This window comes from Rhodnius prolixus, unplaced genomic scaffold (genome assembly GCF_049639745.1).
Source record: "Rhodnius prolixus isolate KJV_2025 unplaced genomic scaffold, Rpr scaffold_3, whole genome shotgun sequence".
Classification (NCBI taxonomy): Eukaryota; Metazoa; Arthropoda; class Insecta; order Hemiptera; family Reduviidae; genus Rhodnius; species Rhodnius prolixus.
In genome coordinates, this window is record NW_027411603.1 from 49,146,436 (window position 1) to 49,167,451 (window position 21,016).

A 21,016-nucleotide genomic window follows, 5' to 3' on the forward strand; every position below is an offset into this window, starting at 1 on the left:
AAGCTGGAACATGCAAATGACTATTTCCGCCATGAATCCATCTATGTTAGGAATGCATGGTGTTGAATTCCTTTAGGGTACAAAAAAAAATGAAAACCAATTGGTCAGTTTTTATAAATTCTTTATAAATAAAAATAAATATAACTTCAGAACGGAAATGTTGAGAAACGCTACTCTACAACAATCTGCATCCGTTTGACTTTGTCTGCCTTAAGTTACCAATTTAACTTTTAACAAGACAACTTCTTAGAATAAATCTTTATTATAAATACATAAATATGTACAAGAAAATAAATACTCGAAGTATCAATGTACAAAACATTGTAACCTTCATAAAAAGTGCTAATATAGAAAGGTTAAGATGTAGGATAAGAATGCAGAGATAAGAATGTAGGAAAAAAAAGGAAGGAAAAACCTGCAGCTAGTGTAATGTGTTTCATTCTTTAAAGTCTTTTGACAAAAGTCTTTTGTGCCTGTAGGAGGATAGAAGGATCTGTAGGAGTCTATGTCACAGCAGAGTGGGCTAGGATGACAGTCTAGGATGGAAAGGAGTTACAGATTATTTTGTGTCTCTAGAGAATAGAAGAATCTGTAGGAGGCTATGTCGTGGCAGAGAAGATTAGGATGACAGTCTAGGATGGAAAGGAGTTTCAGATTATTTTGTGTCTCTAGAGAATAGAAGGATCTATAGGAGGCTGTGTCGTGGCAGTGTGGGCTAGGTTGGTAGACTAGGATTGAAAGGAGTTTGAGCAGTCCGATTTTGGATGTAGGAGTGGACGGAGGATAGTGGATACAGACTCGAGGAGTGAGTCAATGACTAGAGAGAGCTTCGTGGAAAGTCTTAGAAATTTGTTCTGTGTTGTGCTGGAGTATCTTTTTTGTTGCTACTAGAAGTCCAGGCTTCCAGGCGGTGCAGGCGTAGAGCAACATCAGCTTGAAGAAGACAACTTCAATCTTCATCTCTCAAATGTGGTTCCTTTTTTCATGAAACCGTCTTCGGAAAAAGAAGAACCTCAATCCTGTAATTCGATTACTTAAACTAACTTTTTTGATCCCTAACAAACTAATATATTTCTGTCCTTGCTATTGGGAGGACCTCAAAACTTGGGTACCCAATCAAAAGTTTTGTTCAAAAAATTTTGGCACAATATCTTTGGTTTTATTCGTCTTAGCACGCATGTTTGTTGCATCTCTGATTGGGTTTCCGGTTTTTTAACCATGACTGAAGGTTAGCAAATGTAATGTGAGAAGGAAACATAACTCTTCACCAAACTGAGCAATGTAGGACTTCTGGTAATTGTTGAAGGTCCTAAAGCGGTCAGGTATACAATCTATAATGTTATCTAGCACTGCAGATCTATCCACATTTGGCACAATCATAAGAGTACCACAATCTTAATTGAGTTCCATGTATTCCCTCATTGATAATGGAGTTGTCGACAGTCTAAAAATCTGGATTTATGGATTTACAACCTTCCAGGGTTGTGACCTCTCTAAAGCATCCCTAACTGGACATTCTATTTTCAGAATTATCCTGATCCTTCATGTAAAGTTTGTGACTAAGTAGGGAACACTCCCATTCATATCTTATAACGGATAGGTTTAGTATCTTTGGTCAAAGTCAGTCAGACAGAGCTTAAGCTGTTTCCCCCTTATTCTGTGGGTTGCTCGATTCGTTCTAACTTCTGTTGTATCTCGGGTGATTTCCGGTCCGGAAATGGGGGACTTTTGTTCTAGACTTGATCGTATAATGTTGTCGTTCTTTGGGGGTAGCTAATTTAGGCTGAGAAACAGCATTGGAATGTTTAAGATTTCTGTTTTCTCTGAGTAGAATAATATTACAATAATTACGGAAGGAAGTAATCCATGTTATTATCCTTTTATAATGCCAAGTAGTACGTAATAAAGTGTTGTGGAAAATGTAATAGATAAAGAGGGTAGGGGAAAAAGATACGAAAATGGGGCGTGTGAATCATAACAAGCAAGTAGTGTGATAGAGAAGACGAAGAGTGTCAGACGTCACAAATTGAAGACGTCATATGGGACTAAGTGAAGGAAGAAATCATTGCTATTGCGAGATGATGATGTTAAGGTTGAAGTAGAAGAAAAAGGATGCTGTAATATTGTAAGGAGGGGGTATATACTTGAGTGTGTGTGTGTGAATTATACGCGTGTATAATTTTGATGTGTCCATAGTGTGCTATGGGACAGCCCACTACCCACAGGGGATTTCCGCTGCAAGAAACTCTCCAAGATATATATATGTGTGTGGCTGTGTTTTTTGCGTCGTCCATCAAAGATGATGCAGGAGAGCTTTTGTAGCTTTCAAGTATAAGATTAGGGTGAAAGACAGGGAGTGGAGGTCTCCCAGTAGTAGTCAAAACCCATGCCCTGTAATTTCCATCTTCTTTACATCTCTTCCACGAATTTTCACGTTTTCCCAGGCGAAATGTTGCTATTTTTTCTCCTCATTTCCATGGAAGAGAGTAGTTATTTCTTTTTTTAAGAGGTTTGAGACAAATTAGAGTTAAGTTTTACGCCTAGCAGACAACTACGTGTTAGATATCCAAAGAACGGAATAATCCAAGTGGCTAGGTACCCAGAAAATAGTCGTCTGCTCTTAAAGATATAGTTGCAGATAGATGCCTGTTCTTTGGTTAATCAATATGGATGATATATGCCTCAAAGATGGGTTGCAAGTCCCCACCATTCTTGATAAACTAAGACTTTAAAGGCTAGGGATAATGTGTTCCTCCAGTTCTTGTCAAAATATACAGAGTTCAGAGGGATTCGACAAGACAGTTGTCTGGATACTCATCCTAATTTTTAAAATTTCGAACTTCATCTGTGTAAACGGACTTACCCTGGATCTCCCACAGTTGACGAAAACGAAGAGACTTACTCTTTCACGGAGTTGAGCAAGCACCTCACGGTAGCAGTGTTGATTAATTATAATCGATATTTTCATCCGTTTTGGACGTGGAAGGGCGACCCGGGCGGCGGTCATCATCTCCGTCGTCTTCTCGGCCATCTTGGAAACGCTTGAACCACTCAAAAACTTGCGCACGTGATAAACATTCATCGCCATAAACTTCTTTTAATAAAAGATAAGTTTCAGTAGCGGTTTCATGTGGAATTTCACGACAGTTCGTTGCTGTACATGTGTAGTATCATGTTTTCGGCAAATCGAAACTAACACCTCTTACCCAAATGACGGTTCCGGTCAGACAGATTTCTCTACAAAACACGTGAGAAGTTGTAATCGAAAGAGAAGGCTTTACGCTGCACAGCTGTCTGTCGTTAGGATTTGGCGCATGCATAGTTCTTCTGTAGCAGTATTCAGTCTCGTTATTTAATAGCCACAACTCGTATTGATTGTTCTGGATTTCCGCATTCGATTTCATGTGGTTTACGGCAGCGGTAGGATGGAGTATTTCCGCTTTTCATTGCCAAGTGTTTTCTATTCCTCCAGTTCAAATCTTACCTCCTCTTTCTCTAAAGAATTTCCCTCACGAAAAGAGCGTAGCCTGTTTCTGGGCTACGTACAAACCCCAAATCGATTTATTTAGCTTTCAATTTCGATATTGTGTGATTAATACGCAGAAAATGGAAATGAATATTTGGAGATTGGCCTGCAGTTTGAGAAAAGCCTTCAGGGATTACAAGGGAACGAGACAGAGTTAGCCTCCCTTCCCTCCCATTGGTAGGGTCCTTGTCCAGGGATTTTAAGTCTATACCAGTTTCCAAGCAAAGGTAAATAATGATTTATCGAACCGTTTCAGTAAAATGGTGCGTGTATTTGTGCCAGTCTGTCAGTCTGTCTCTCTCTCTCTCTCTGTACTATTTCCATGCCAAATAACATCGACTTTGCCAATTCGGGCGTTCACTGGAATAGACGGTGAATACATCCAATCCTGACTGTGTAAACACAATTAGCATGGATTGTTTTCTACCCAACTTGATAAGTAATCCCTCCCATTCTGTGCACCAATCTCCCCGCCCCTTTAAAGCCTACACGTCATATATCCCAGTGTTAGTTTGATTAAATATAAATATATATATCGTATATATATGACAAATATACGATTATATAAACCTGATCATAGGGAAATTCAAAACAAAAACATTCCCTCCACAAATCCCGTCTTCCTGGCTAAATTCCCATTTCAAATTTGTCCAAATACTAGGAGGCTGTTTTTATTGCCATAATAACATCATTATTATACAACCTACAATGTCATCTACTTAAAATCAATGAGAAAGCATGCCCTGGGACTTAGCTGAGAAAGCTAGCCAAGGTTTGGGATATTGCGTAAACAAGAAGATAAGCGATATTACGTGAATTATAATGCACCATATTGTATTGATTTTATTTAAATAGATTCTACTTCGACAGATAGTTGACGCTCCTTTCTACTAGTGACTAACCTCACTCTTCACAACGACCTCAACATCTCCTTCCAACTCGCCAAGACTAAATACCAAAAATTTCTTACTACTCTCTCGACTAGCTCTAATCCTCTTGTACTGTCTCTCGCCTCCTCTGACATTCCTAGCAATACGCGCCGACTGAATCGCCAGTGGCCCCGCCGCGACTTCCTCGCAGTCTGAAGGCCTAAAAATCATATCCTGTAGAGAGTGCTGCCGCTGGGCAGTTTCTTTCCTCCTGCCTTTCACGCCTCTATACTTCAATCTTCCTATTTACTTATTATATATTGTATTATACAGTTTATAAATAACAAAATAAATTTAAAAAAAATTTAAATAGATTGTTGAAAATATGATTTGATCGTACGTCTGTCTGGGTGACTCATACTGGTTTCAGATTTTCAAGCATCATTAGTTGATTCAACAGTTTAGGGCAGAAAAGTTGATTACCACTTACGAGGGTCGTTTGAAAAGTCCGTGCAAAGTCAGAGAGATAGCACTACTGGCGCGTATCGAGGTTATGTTTAGTTAGTAGCATCTCTTGGAAGAACACAAACCAAGTTTCAGCCAGATCGGTCTATTTCTTTGTGTTTGGCATTCGTTTGAATCGAGGAAGTCGAGTGATTTTCAAAAAAATGGACGAAAAAGAATTTCGTGTTTTGATTAAACACTACTTTATGAAAGGCAAAACGCCTCAGGAGACTAAAGAGAAGCTTGATAAACATTATGGTGACTCTGCACCTTCGATTAGAACAGTTTATAAGTGGTTTCAAAATTTTCGGAGTGGCCATATGGGCACAAGTGACGCTGAACGTTCTGGACGCCCTGTTGAGGTTACTACTCCAGAAATCATTGATAAAATCCATGATATGGTGATGGATGACAGAAGAGTGAAGGTGCGTGAGATTGCTAGTGCTGTGGGCATCTCGAATGAACGGGTACAATAATATTTTGCATCAACATTTGGACATGACAAAGCTATCCGCAAGATGGGTGCCGCGATTGCTCACGCTTGACCAAAAACGAAATCGTGTGAAGTGTTGCAAGGACGGTTTGCAGCTGTTCCAGAAGAATCCGCAGGACTTTAAGCGTCGTATCTGCGCCAAAAAAGGCGAAGACCGTTCTCCTTCGGCCGGAAAGATTATGGCGACTGTCTTTTGGGATTCGCAAGGAATAATCCTCATCGACTATCTGGAAAAGGGTAAAACTATTACAGGTGCATATTATTCATCGTTATTGGACCGTTTTGAAAACCGAGCTGCAAGAAAAAAACGCCCACGATTGGCCCACAAAAGAAGTCCTTTTCCATCACGACAACGCACCAGCTCACACCTCAGCAGTTGTGGTCGCAAAATTAATGGAAATAGGGTTCCAACTCGTTTCACATCCCCCCCCTATTCTCCAGACTTGGCTCCCTCGGACTACTATTTGTTCCCCAATATGAAGAAATGGCTGGCGGGAAAAAGATTTTATTCAAACGAGGAGGTGATTGCAGAAACGAATGGCTATTTTTCAGACTTGGACAAATCCTATTATACGGAAGGGATCAACAAACTAGAGCAGCGTTGGACGAAGTGTATAAGCCTAAAAGGAGACTATGTTGAAAAATAAAAAAGGTTTACCCCAAAAAATTAAGTAGTTTTTACGTATTTTTGCACGGACTTTTCAAACGGCCCTCGTATGTTTCTGTCACTGACAGTGTGTGTGTGTGTGTGTGTGTACGTCATACATGATACTTAGATTTTATAGTTGATTTTTTAACTCTTTTTAGCACTCAAGTTTGTTGTATCGGTACGCATGTTAATGGCTGACCTGTTTCGAATTTTCAGCCATAATCAGATGTAGATTTATCCTGAGCCTGAAAAAAAGTGTTTTTTAAAACCATTGAAGAAAATGATCTTGTATAAACTTGTTTACGTATACAAGATATTCGCAAAGAAATCTTTTTTTTCCAATTTGTTCCCCTTTAAGGAAGACATCAGAAAATTCGCGCTCAAATGTTCATTACCGGAACTACCACTATACTCAGTGAATATTTTACTTTTTTTTTTGAGATTTCCTCAAAAACTTGAGTATTTTTTTACGAGGTACAGGAAGTTTCAGAAACGTTACTGTATTTCAGACCATTTAAAGTTCAGAATTTGCGATTTGCCAGCAGAGACAGAAATTTTTTTCCTTTTCCTAATCAATATTTATTATTGTTAGATTTTCTTCAGACCATTTCCTTCTTTTTACGGCTACTTCCGGGTAGAACCATATATTTCTCTCTACCTTATGAAAACCAATAAATTTTTATGAACAATAAAAAAAAAAATAAACATTCAATCGACAGTATGTCGATTTATTATTATTATAATTTTGTATTCGATATAAAACATTTTTATAGTAAAGTGTAAATCACTCAATGAATTGACTTGATTGACGTAGGAGGGCTCTTGAAAAGAGAAATAATACAAGATCCATAAAGAAAGGAAAAACACGTTATATAAAAATACGTACGACTGAATTTTTCATGATGCATACAAAAGCACATATGTTCAAAATGAAAATACGTAATTTTGAGAACGCATATTAAGCTACTATCAATAATTTTGTACATATCAGTAATTCTTAGTTGTTACTATACTGTAAACAGGAAGTATGAACGTTCATTGTGCACGCATTCGTAATTTTTTGATATCCGGTTTAAGATTTTTTTTTTTTCGCTAGGCCGTAATGATGAATATAAGAAATTTTTGTTAATAAAGTATGTTTGCTAGCCGCCTTTATTTACGTCACCGAATTTGGGCGTAAAGCGCACCTGGGGGAAAAAGTAGGCAATTACTTTACATTTTTTACTAATTGCGTACTAAAAGCGTAAACTGCTTTACAAACTACTTGGACGATCCCTCAAATTACCCATAGAACTCAAACGCTTAATATATCGTACAATACTATCTTCAAACCTAAGTGGACTTACGGACTAGAGCTGTGGGGTTCAGCCAAAACTACAAAAAATACGGACTGTACAGGACATTTCAATCAAAACTCCTCCGACTCAGATAGCTGACGCTCCTTTCTACGGTGACTAACCTCACTCTTCCTCAACGACCTCAACATTCCCTTCAAGAGGGCTCGCCAAGATTAAATATCAAAAATTCCATACTGCTCTCTCAACTAGCTCTAATCCTCTTGTACTGTCTCTCGCTTCCTCTGACATCCCTAATACTCCTCGCCGACTGAATCGCCAGTGGCCTCGCGACTTCCTTGTAGTCTGAAGGCCTAAATCATTATTCTCCTATCTCTCCTCTCTCCTCCTCACATTCTCCTCTCTCCCATAGAGAGTGCTACCGCTGGGTAGTTTCACTCCTCCTGCTCTCCTCCCGCACCAGTTCATCACTCTCTCCATATTTACTGATTGTATTCAATGTAAAATATTACTTTACTTTTTTACTAATTGCGTACTAGAAGCGTAAACTGCTTTGGACGACGTTCCAAATTGCCCATAGAACTGGAATCGTTTATTGTACAATACTATCCCCAAACCTATGGGGACTTATGGACTAGAGCTGTGGGGTTCAGCCAAACCTACAAACATATGGACAGTACAAGTTCCATTTCAGTCAAAACTACTCCCGACAGATAACTGGCACACCTTTCTACGTCACCATGACCTCAACATCCCATTCGTACACCAACTCGCCAAGATTAAATATCAAAAGTTCCTTACTGCTCTCTCAGCTTGCTCTAATCCTCTCGCACTGTCTCTCACCTCCTCTGACATTCCCTAACAATCCTTCTCGCAGACTGAATCGTCAATGTCCCCCCCCCCCGAGACCTCCTTGCAGTCTGAAGACCATCACGATCATAATCGGTTCCCTGCAGCGTGTGCTACCGCTGGGTAGTTTCTCTCCTCCTGCTCTCCTCCGGCACCAATATACTCTACTACATGTATAGTATCATGTTTTCGGCAAAACGGAAACTAACACCTCTTACCTAAACGACGGTTCCGGTCAGACAGATTTCTCTACAACACGTGAGACGCTGCAATCGAAAGAGAAGGCTTTACGCTGCACAGCTGTTGGTCTTTAGGATTTGGCGGATGCATAGTTCTTCTATAGCAGCATCAGTCTTGTTATTCAATTGCCACACCTCGTATCTCATCCACCTTCTAATTTACTTATTCTATATGTTTATACAGATGGTAAATAACTTAATAAATTTAAAAACCAATTACGGATAATGGTAATAAGTATTAGAGGGATTGGGTGGTTAGTATTTCCATTTGTAGGGCCATCAAAGATATTATCTTTCACAGCATTTTTAAAAGTATATACTCGTAAATCTACACCAATATCTCTTAAGTGAAGAAGACAAGTTACCGCAATATTGCTTTGTTTACTAATCGTTAATGGATGTGGGGCGTGTGGAAACTGGTGGGAAAGCGAGAACCAGCAACACGATGGAAACCTTTACAAGTTTGGTTAACAAGCTACTCTAAGTTCAAACACCAGCTTGATGCATTAAAAACCAGTAAAACCTAAAAGCTCCATCACAGCTTCTACAATATTGAAGCATCTAAAGCGAGCAAAGCCTTACACTTATAAAACAAAAACATCAAAAAGGCCTTCCAGCTTCCTGAATTTCAAAATAAAACAAATACTGTATTACACACACTTGCTTGTTCCTCAAGAAGCTGGTGTCCCTTTTTGTCCAGGATGTTGTTTGTAGTTTGTTGGAAAGGTGTTGCTATGTGTGAATTGTGAATGTTGTTTTCTCTGTGTATGACGTTGCAATGGACTTCCTTCTGAAGGTGCTTTCCTTTTTTTCTTTTTTTGTTAAAAAAAAGTACTTCAATTGTTTAGTTTCATTCTTTTTTTGTCCTCACTGTTGTGGCTTCGGGTCTTTATTTTTTATTTTGTTGGTCGCCCTGTGCTTCATCCTCCATTGTTTTTGTTTGTCGCTCACACACCGCCCACATAATAAATTTACACACTAACGCGTACATAATTCAAAATTGCCCAAATTTCCTGCCATCTCTCATATAATATACATTTTAAACGAAGCCTTTGTTTTTTATTTCTGCATTGTTACACGAGCATTTTTTTAAATAATAGCACTTGAATATACGCACATGAATACGCACTTACATACCTGCTTACGTACCGGCTCACTCCCAATTTACAGAGCTAATTGCTCTCCTCACCTAGATGAGGAAATCATAACGTTTTAAACGCAGGATTACCTGCAATGGTGGCGAACTAAGAGATTATAGACTAGCAGGGAGATTGGTAGCATAAGAGGATCGTGCTACTAAATCGATTGAAAAGAAAATGCCAAGAATATTCCATTAACTTAGATAAACAGAGGAAGTCATGAGGGTATTTCTGCCCGATTTTAATTTCCATTACTCTCGATAAAATGAATTTCAGACTTAAATATTCAATTTTATAACGTAAATATCAGACTTGGATTTTTTAAAATTTGAAAAGTTCAAATTCTATATTAAATCCACCCGATTATAAGTATTGGTCGAAATCAGCCACTTGCAAGTGCCAATATCGAAGTTTAGATCTGATTTCTCTTTACTTACAAAGTTGTGACTTAATTAAAGTACTCATAAACTTTTTTTTAAAACAAATAACCAGCTGATGGCGTATATTCTGAAATTAGATTGATAGTATGTTAGCTGAAACTAAGTATACGCAAGTGATTATATTAATTTAGGTCATGACCCAATTACAACTATGCAATGGGAGATCAACTACTAAGATCAGGTTACTAGATTAATCTCTTCTCTATAATCTGGATTTAACTAAGCATCAATTTAGGATGTCAAAAGGTTGAAATTAATTTCATTACGTCAAAAAGTAGTCTTAAATTTTTTTGTAATCGTCGAATGCAGTTTTTCTGGCCTGTGTGGTAATTAAAATCGCTTAAAGGAGATGAAAGACTGATTGGAATCTGTCCTTAGACTTTCAGGAGTTACAGCTGACTGGCCGGTGATGGACCATGCTTTTTTCTTGGTGACGCACCTAAATAAAGAAAAATGGAAAAAAAAAATTAAAACTGTATTAAGATGGAAAAGGCGTATGAGTGAACACGCCAAATTCACTGTCTCACTTTAGATATGTACATAAAGAAGTACACAAAAAGAAGTAATCGTAGATGGAGAAAAAGACAAATAAACGGGGCAATAAACGTCTGCCAAGTTTGTGAAATGGTGTTAGTGCCGGGCAGAACTCCATTAAAGGGGACGTCCACCGGAGTTTAGCTCAAACAAGGAGTTCCTAGGACCCACTTCCTATGGGAAAAGGCTCGTAATGTGTTGAAGTACTTTTCTATTTTTAGTTCCACGGTTTCGATGTGTTTTTTCCAATTAAGTACTTTGTCCATTGTCAACCCTAAGAATTTTGCGGACATTTGGCATGGAAATTTCCAGTTCGCCAGTACCATCTCACCGGAGAGGCCCAATCTCCTCTTTCTAGTAAAAGGGCAGAGAACTGATTTTGGTTCTGACAGCGACAGCCCGTTCAGAAGTGTCCAGGATTTTAGGTTTACCATAACTTCTTCAAGCGCTTTTTTGCAATCCTCAGAAGTTTTTTGTGTTGTGTAGATGCACACGTCGTCGGCGTATTGTAGCATTTTAACATTTTCGACCAACACTGTCTCTATATCCGCTACATACATAGAGTACAGGATTGGGCTTAAAATGCTTCCTTGCGGTAAGCCTATCTGGGTCAGCTGGGGGCCTTCCAGCAGGTTGTTTATTTTTAAGAAGATCTGTCTGTTTGATATTAGTTCGATAATATTCCTAATAAATTTACCCGGCAATTTAAATTTTTCTAACTTTTTTGCTAGTATAGGTATTTGAACCGAGTCATAAGCAGCGGTAAAATCTAAAAACAATGCTAATGTTATTTTATTGGTCGTGAAACCCAACTGAATGTCGGTAACGAGCTCAGTCTGACTATCCTGTACCGATCTGCCTTTCCTAAACCCGCATTGGCTATTCGGAAGTAAACCTTTTGACTCCAGCCACCATTCCAACCTGTTTTTCACCATCCTTTCGAACGTCTTCATGACGCAAGAAGACAGCGAAATTGGTCGATACGACTCACATTGTTCCCTATTTTTATTTCTCTTCAATATCGGACTTATTAAATAATTTTTCCACTGTTGTGGGTATTCACCTTTACTCCACATTTCGTTATACAATTGTAACAGCCTGTATTTAGCCGCTAAAGGAAGGTGAAAAATCATTGCGTAATGTATTTGATCCATTCCTGGGGCCGTATTCGTGTGGTTTTTGATAGCTCTTTTAAACTCATTGATGGTAAACGGTTTTAATAGCGTATGTTTATCATTATTATTGCCCATTAATTCTATTTTATTTTGTGTAAAAGGGGGAGCTAATTTGTTTATAAAATCGTTGGACCAATCACCTTTAACTATTGGAATGTAACTATTTGGTGGGGTCATTAAAGATTTGATTTTGTTCCATATTAGCCTTATTGGAGTATTTTTGTTCAAATTTTCACAAAAATTCCTCCAATGTTTCGTTTTGCTTTCTTTAATAATTAATTTCGTCTTAGCAGTTTGTTTTTTATATTCTATATAATTGTCGTAGTTAGGATTCAACTTATATTTTCTAAATGCATCTTTCCTACTTGCTACACTGGCTTTACATTTCTCGTCCCACCAGCATTTACTACGCGAGGTTACCCGTGGATTTAATTTAGGTATAGCTTTTCCATTTACAATATTTAAAACATTTATGAAACTGTCATAATCTTCTACACTGGAAATAGCCTCATCTAACCTATTTTGGAACGTCGGCCAATCGGCTTTCTTTAAATTCCATGTCCGGAAATTCTGTCGACAAATACATTCTAAGCATTTTTCATTCGTTTCTATAATAATGGGAAAGTGATTTGAGCCCATTGTATCATCCATTACGGACCAGGAAAATTTTGAAGCAATTTGTGCGGTGCAAATCGTAATATCTAAGGCCGAATTATTTTTTTGTTTTAAATTATTCAATAAAGTGGGCGCTCCGTCATTCAAATAAACTAAATTGTTATCTTGTATTGCTTCTAATAGATAGCGACCCTTAGACTCAGTGTAACTAGAGCCAAACGCTTGGCTGTGTACATTGAAGTCACCAGCAACCACAAAGGGAGGGGATATACTCTGAAAGAGTGAATTCCATTCGCGATATGTTATTTTATTCTCCGGGTTGTTGTATATCGAAATTACCGACAATTCATCCTTAAAAAATGGAATTTTAACGCCCACAGTCATCAGCTTATTTATTTTGTACAAATTGGTAATTTCTTTAAAAGGGATATCATTTTTAATTAGTATCGCTGTACCGCCCTTTCCGTCCATTCTGTCGTTTCTCACTATATTAAAATGAGTAAATTTTATAATTGACTTTGGTTTAAACCAAGTTTCGCTTAATATAGCTACATTTATTTTTTCATCGTCTAGACAGATTTCCAAGCTGCCTTTGTTGGAAACGGCTGATCTTGCGTTCCATTGTAGTATTTTTAATTTATTCATATGTTGTAAATGAAAGTATACTAAGTAAAACTATGAGATATTCTATACACTGTACAGTTAAAAAGTATTTGTTACTTAATAACAGTAACCAATTGGAAATTTACATTGCCTCGTTCAAACTTATCACTTTATCTTTGATTAGTAATCTCAGTTTGTCGTCAGGTATTTTTAATTCTATTCCATTTATACTCTTTAAAATGGAGTATACCGCTTCATATAATATATCTAAATGGGGATCCTGTTGAAGGGATTTCGCAGTTTTCGTTACCTCTGAGGGGCGGTATGGGTTTTGAGGAATTATTCCTCCTGGTGTACTTTTACTCGTACCCGGTTGAATTAATAGGTCGTTAATCAATTTTTTATCGAAATTAGGGGACACCTCAAACCTATTTCTTTTGGTTTTCCTCTTATAAGAGATGGTAGACGCGAATGGCCTATTATCGTTACCTCCGAGTTTATTTAGTAAGGGGAATTCTTTTAGACTATCTAAAGTGGGGGCTTGTTTTTCCGCTAAGGCGGCAAACGAGTTACTGGATAGCAATCTTCTTGCGTCCAGGTATGAGATGTTCTTCTCGCCCATTAATTGCTTTAGAGTTTTCTCTTTCTTATATTGGGGACACATATTCACGTTAGTTGCCAAATGGCTAGCACTGCCGCAATTCACACACTTAGGTGTGTTATCTTTACATTGAGATGCTTCATGATTCTCCCCACATTTCCCACATCTTACATTCCCTTTACATTGGTCTTTAAAGTGACCAAATCGTAAACACTGTTTACATTGTATAACATTTTGAACGTAATTGTGCACTTCGCATCTTACGTAATGTATATAAACATATTGTGGTAACTGCTGTCCCCTAACCGAGAACAAAACCGACTGAGTGGGAACGAATTTTGTTTCTTTCGTATCCCTGTCTATAACTTTTCGCTTTAATCGTCTGATTTCTAATATCTGGTATTCAGCCCCTAATGGGCCCCTCATAACCTCCTTTATCTCCTCTTCGGTCAGATCCGTGTCTACATCCCTAATTACTCCCCTTCTCTGCAATAAATATCTGGGTATGTATACTCGGAACCCCTTTTCCTTTAGAATTGCGGAACTCACTAATCTGTTGGCCGCTACCCCATTGTTCATCTCAACTCTCATTCTATTTACGCCGAGCTTTTTAATTCCGTCGATACTTTTGGCAATGTCTATGTGTTTTTCGTATAATAGTTTCCCAACTGACATTGGGTGCACCCTCGAAAGCCCCTTTTTGTCCTTGTTAGTGCTTTCCACTATAACATAAAAGGGTCCTAAATCCGTACTTTGATATGCCATATTTGTGTATGCATTTGTACTTTTGTTCGCCTTGGTGTAAATGTGTTCATCACTTACCTTGTTTGCTTCTTGGTTGGTGCTTACCTCAGTCAGTTCCATAGCTACCTTCACATCCGGTTGGCGCAACATGCTTCTAGTGGTAGGGACCGATCCACTCTCCGTCCCTTTACACTTTCCAGCCACGTTCGCCACCTTCTTGACTGACTTAGTAGGCATATTTGAGATTTTTATTAATATTTTTGAATTTTCAAAAAAACGCTTTGTTATGTTGCTAGTGTTTCCACAGTAACTGCACTGGGAGTTACTGGGAGATCTGGCCATTAATGAGACACTCTTTAACTCTTTCATTCTGTATCTCCAGCATCACTCATATATTTCTTGAAAGCTATAAATATGTAAGTAAAAAAGTAATTGCCTATTTTTTTTCAGGAAGGCTTTACGTCCAACTTCCAATTAGGTATCGTGGACGAAGGCGACTAACAAATGATTACTACAAATTCCTCATATTAACCATTAAATAAAATCCAAGACCTAGACCGGGGGATTCGAACCCACTAAACCAGCAAAACATCTTAGCTTTGCGGGTCTAGCCTACAACCTCTTAGCTTTGCGGGTCTAGCCTATAACCGCCTAACATACTTTACTATAAATTTCTCATACTAAGCATTAAATAAAATCCAAAGCCTAGACAGGGGGAATCGAACCCACTAAACCAACAATATATCTTAACTTTGCGGGTCTAGCGTTTAACCGCTCGGCTACCGTGGCGCCTCGCTTTAAATATGTTATACTTCATCTCCAGTTTCTCCTCATTTCTTTTTTCTCTTTTTTATTTCTCATTTTCTACTCACACGAGTTTCTCTTGCCCTAAAAGTTTTAACTATAAATATTCTAGAAAATAATTAATTTAAGTACGTCTATTATACATACAAATTTTAATTTTAAGGCGTGCCAACATTTAAACTATTGGCCATTTTCTGTGTAAGTGCCGTGATCTAGCAGTGGTTCATCTTTGAGGGGGGTCTGGAGTTTGAATCTCCAGACTTTGATTTCTGGTTCCACAGTTGTGCATTGTGTTTTTTTTTTTCTATCACCACAATGGTTGCCTCCAAACATCGTAAACTTTAAGCGAACCATCTTTGCAGCGTTTTTTTTTAAATATTTTTTTTTTTAACTAATAAAAAGGAATAATCGTTCCAAAATTTGTGTTTCCTCGACAATGGTTGTGAATATAACGGAAACACAATTAAAGGTCAAGTGAAAGAAACAGGGAGAAAACGATAAAGGTCAAGTGAGGTAAAAAAAAATAAAATAAAACACAATGGCATATTCTAAATTGCAGAATAATTGCATATTATAGCGAACCAACAGCACGCCGTTAACTAAATCATTCATTTAGAGAAACACTTTAAATAACTTTTACTTACAACAACTTTGAAAACGTTTTACTTTCAACTTAATTAAAAGAAAAGTCAGTAGGCGTTTCACACTATTTCACTGTCATAAATTCTGTTCAACTATTCTAAAATAATAAATAAACTAAGAAAAGCAAAATAAGGAAAATAAACAATTTATCTGTAGCACGTACAGTAAACATTGACGCAAACAAAACCAACTGTATTTGTATTCAAAGCGTTACAATGTATTGTACATATAATTTGAATAATTTATTTTAATTGTATTCTGTAGGCCATGGTAGTAACTACGTAGATAACACTTATATAAATGCATTCGTAAATCAAAATGGTCTTGTAATTGAATATAAAACGTTTGGAAAAAACTATTTATTCTCTCCCCCACTCTTCCTCATTTTCCACTTTAGTATTGTTATGACAATGTCTAGCTTCGTACGAACACCATTACGTCATCATAAACAATTTTTAATAACTTATAATGGTTATTTTTTATTGTAAGCAAGGTTGAATTTAATAAAAATGTTGGTATTTTTCGTTCAACAGTAAATAACATTAAAATCTCTAAATCTTTAAATTACGACAGAAAAAAATTATTATAATTAAATTCTACAATATATTTGTTGGTACCTTCTCGATTGACTAGAAACATGATCAGTAAAACAGGTATAAGGCGGATGCGACGTCTTTCGGGTTGGGCTCTTGGGCATAGAGATGCTTTCTGAATAAGAAGTGCTCAGATGAGCGAAAATTGGCAGGCTAATACGCCTAAAAATTTCCTTCATAGGCTCTCCATATCTTAATAGTACACAAATACGATTGATAACAAGTGCGGCATAGGACGAACGCAAACCTAATTTCCTAATTATAATACCAGAGTGAAAAAGTAGTAAAAAAAAAAAGTAAAGTAATTGCCTATTTTTTCAGGCGGGGCTTTACGTCCAACTACCAATTAGGTGTAGTGGACGGAGGCGACTAGCAAACATACTTTACTGTAAATTTCTTTCATTAACATTAAATAAAATCCAAGGCCTCTAGACCTGGGGAATCGAACCCACTAAACCAACAATACATCTTAGCATTGCGGGTCTAGTCTATAGCCGCCTAACATACTTTAAAATAAATTTCTCATATTAACCATTAAATAAAATCCACGGCCTAGACCGGGGGAATCGAACCCACTAAACCAACAATACATCTTAGCTTTGCGGATCTAGCCTATAACCGCCTAACATACTTTACTATAAATTTCTCATATTAACCATTAAATAAAATCCACGGCCTAGACCGGGGGAATCGAACCCACTAAACCAACAATGCATCTTAGCTTTGCGGATCTAGCCTATAAACCGCCTAACATACTTTACTGCAAATTTCTCATATTAACCATTAAATAAAATCCAAGGCCTCTAGACCTGGGGAATCGAACCCACTAAACCAACAATACATCTTAGCTTTGCGGGTCTAGCCTATAACCCACCTAACATACTTTACTGTAAATTTCTCATATGAACCATTAAATAAAATTCAAGGCCTAGAGACAGGGAATCGAACCCACTAAACCAACAATACATCTTAGCTTTGCGGGTCTAGCCTATAACCCACCTAACATACTTTACTGTAAATTTCTCATATTAACTATTAAATAAAATCCAAGGCCTAGGCCGGGGCAATCGAACCCACTAAACCAACAATACATCTTAGCTTTGCGGCTCTGGTCTATAACCCCTAACATACATCACTATAAATTTCTCATATTAATCATTAAATAAAATCCAAGGCCTAGGCCGGGGCAATCGAACCCACTAAACCAACAATACATCTTAGCTTTGCGGGTCTAGTCTATAACCCCTAACAAACATACTTTACTGTAAATTTCTCATATTAACCATTAAATAAAATCCAAGGCCTAGGCCGGGGCAATCGAACCCACTAAACCAACAATACATCTTAGCTTTGCGGGTCTAGTCTCTAACCCCTAACATACATCACTATAAATTTCTCATATTAATCATTAAATAAAATCCAAGGCCTAGGCCGGGGCAATCGAACCCACTAAACCAACAATACATCTTAGCTTTGCGGGTCTAGCCTATAACCCACCTAACATACTTTACTGTAAATTTCTCATATTAATCATTAAATAAAATCCAAGGCCTAGGCCGGGGCAATCGAACCCACTAAACCAACAATACATCTTAGCTTTGCGGGTCTAGTCTATAACCCCTAACAAACATACTTTACTGTAAATTTCTCATATTAACCATTAAATAAAATCCAAGGCCTAGGCCGGGGCAATCGAACCCACTAAACCAACAATACATCTTAGCTTTGCGGGTCTAGTCTCTAACCCCTAACATACATCACTATAAATTTCTCATATTAATCATTAAATAAAATTCAAGGCCTAGGCCGGGGCAATCGAACCCACTAAACCAACAATACATCTTAGCTTTGCGGGTCTAGTCTCTAACCCCTAACATACATCACTATAAATTTCTCATATTAATCATTAAATAAAATCCAAGGCCTAGGCCGGTGCAATCGAACCCACTAAACCAACAATACATCTTAGCTTTGCGGGTCTAGTCTATAACCCCTAACAAACATACTTTACTGTAAATTTCTCATATTAACCATTAAATAAAATCCAAGGCCTAGAGACAGGGAATCGAACCAGTACCACAATACATATTTGAAACCTTAAGTAAATAAACACTTTTTCAAGACCTAAATCCTTAAAAATCCTAAAAAGTTTGAAATAAATAAATAATACGCAATTTACGCTTTAAATCCGACAAAGCTGCGATTTTTAATTTATTTTAATCCCAAAAAACCGGAAACCCCAAAATCTCCTCTTAAAACAAAAACAAAAAAAACTGTGAGAGAGCATTTTCACAATCTGTGAGCAAGTGATGTGATCCATCATTACAGATTTCATCTCTCTAATGGACCATTAAACGGTTGATCAATTAGTTAAAGTGTTCCTCCCTGTGACACCCACCGCCTACGAGCTCTAATATTGTTGGAGCCATCCAGTTTCCGTCTTTAAGATTCAAGAATTCACGATGCTACACTCTAAGAAAAATAAATCATTAAAAACTAGTAAATGGAATTAGAATTATAAGATGAATCGTAAATGAAATCTTGTAAAAGTAAATGTTAGTTTAGCCGTTCTAAGATTTATGATTGGATATGATGATCTCAATTAATCGTGTTTTAAAACCGAACTCTTCCACCTCATTACAGTTAGTATCTCAAACTGAAAGAAAAGCGGATGTAGAAAAATTAAAAATTAATTAATTAATTAAAGTTTATTTACTTAATGAAGTAAAAATCTTTTCTCCAAAAACTTCTAACACTCTGAATGCTCCTTTAAGATTGAATATGATTGATTAAGAGGTTATTCTATGGTTATTCTTCATTGAGCGATCACCTGGTCTGGCAAATTGATTTTTAGGGCGAAAATGTAAATCAACGGAAAATCTAGCGACAATTTGAGAAGCCTCTCAGTGGAACTTGCAGATTTTCTTATACCATCAAACAGCAAGAAGCAAGTGTGGTTAACCGAAGGAATAAGGGTGTCCAGTACTACGTTAGCGGATGATTGGAAGTTTCAGACTCGGCAAGAAGTGAAGGAGATCTCCTAATACTACTTCCCTTTGATGGTATCACTACGAGGTTGAAGATACTAGTACTTCTGCGATCCTATATTAAAAAAAAAGAAGCTTTTTAGAAGTAACATACTTTCGGCTCTTTAGCAAATATCTGGGGCGCCTGTTTCGAGACCGATCAATCCATCTGCGTTCCTCGAAGCTTACGAACTTTACAGAACATTTATTGTAATCTGTTCCAAAGATCTTAAGATTACTTAGTCCATATATCGAAGGCTTGGTATTTTATCAACATACATTTGTCTATGTTTATGGTGTCTGCTCCAATACCAGTACTTCCTTTTATCTGTGGTTAAGAGGCAGAACTAATATAATTTACGAGATAAACAACAAAAACTTATTAAAATTAAATATTCTTTAATTTCTAATTAACTAGGTAAGCATATAATTATAGCCGCGTAAGATATGAAATGGGTGGCAAACAGATGTACCCGTAATTAGCTTCCTTATCCGGTCCAAAGTAGCCCCTACCCCACTCTTAACTTTTAATTAATAAATTTAAGGGGGGAAAAAAACTCCTGAGCAGTGAGATTGTAAAAAAGAAAATAGAAAAACTCCTCCTTCCTTTTTATTTTTAATTTGAGCTAGTTTTCCACCCTTTTTTTTGCCTAATTAAAAAGGGAAATCCTTGGAGAGTTTTTCCGTGTTTTTCTTTCTTTTTCATTTCTTTCCACTTCTTGTAACAAGTAAGAATGGTAGATTTTCAGTTTCGATTTGTGGTGTCCTGTGCAGAAAAAGAAGAAGTGATTTTCACGAATTTGACTGTTTTCACGTTTTTCCGCTCAACTGAAAGTATCACATTTCTGACTCGAGTTTCCAGTTCGTTTATAGGATTTTTCTTGAATTCGGCTTTGATGGTTTTATTTAAATTTAATTTAGTTCTATAACTATTCATATCGAATCGAAAAACACCTCAATCATAAAAATCGATTTTCGCATTTAGGCCTAAAGAAAATTTGGAAAATGTAACTTTTATGTATATTTTTTTGTTTATTTATTTATTTGTAACTTAAAATTTGTATACAATCAGTAAATATGATGAATACGAAGAACTGGTGCGGGAGGAGAGCAGGAGGAGAATACGAGGAGGAGAGATGAGAGTGTGAGGAGGAGAGAGGAGAGATTTAGGTCGTAAGGAAGTCGCGGGGCCACTGTCGATTCAGTCGGCGAAGAGTATTAGTGATGTCAGAGGAAGCGTGAGACTGTACAAGAGGATTACAGTTAGTCGAGAGAGTAATATGGAACGTCTTAGCGAGTTGGTCTATAAAGGGAATGTTGAGGTCGGTGTGAAGGGTGAGGTTAGTCACCGTAGAAAGGAGCGTCAGCTATCTGTCAGCAGTAGTTTAGACTGAAATGTCCTGTACAGTCCGTATGCTCTGTAGGTTTGGCTGAACCCCACAGCTCTAGTCCTGTAAGTTCACATAGGTTTGAGAATTGTGTTGTATATTAAGCGTTTGAGTTCTATGGGCAATTTGGAGCGTCGTCCCAAAAAGTCTGTTGAGCAGTTGCGCACGTTTTGTCATTGCTTGTCTTTTAAGTCTAGTGTGTGGGTTCCACGTGAGTCGTTTGTCTATGTACAGCCCAAGGTAGCGCACCAGATCTGTGCCAAGGAAGAGGACAGGATAACTTTTATA

At 37.4% G+C, this 21,016-nt stretch overlaps 2 protein-coding genes across 3 annotated transcripts in view; both read right to left on the reverse strand.

The window, feature by feature from the left end:
- The window catches only part of Teh1 (tipE homolog 1 phospholipid transfer protein), a 197,920-nt gene that overhangs the window by 171,265 nt on the left and 5,639 nt on the right, over positions 1-21,016 (reverse strand). The gene's annotated exons all lie outside the window — the stretch shown is intronic.
- LOC141453356 (uncharacterized) lies at positions 13,031-15,735 on the reverse strand. The gene has a single exon (XM_074126469.1). The coding sequence runs from the start codon at positions 14,642-14,644 to the stop codon at positions 13,073-13,075; it is 1,572 nt and encodes a 523-aa protein (XP_073982570.1). The 5' UTR covers positions 14,645-15,735; the 3' UTR covers positions 13,031-13,072.

Coding starts and splice junctions, on each gene's coding strand:
- LOC141453356 (XM_074126469.1), bottom strand. CDS start 14,644: ATGAAAGAGTTAAAGAGTGTCTCATTAATGGCCAGATCTCCCAGTAAC.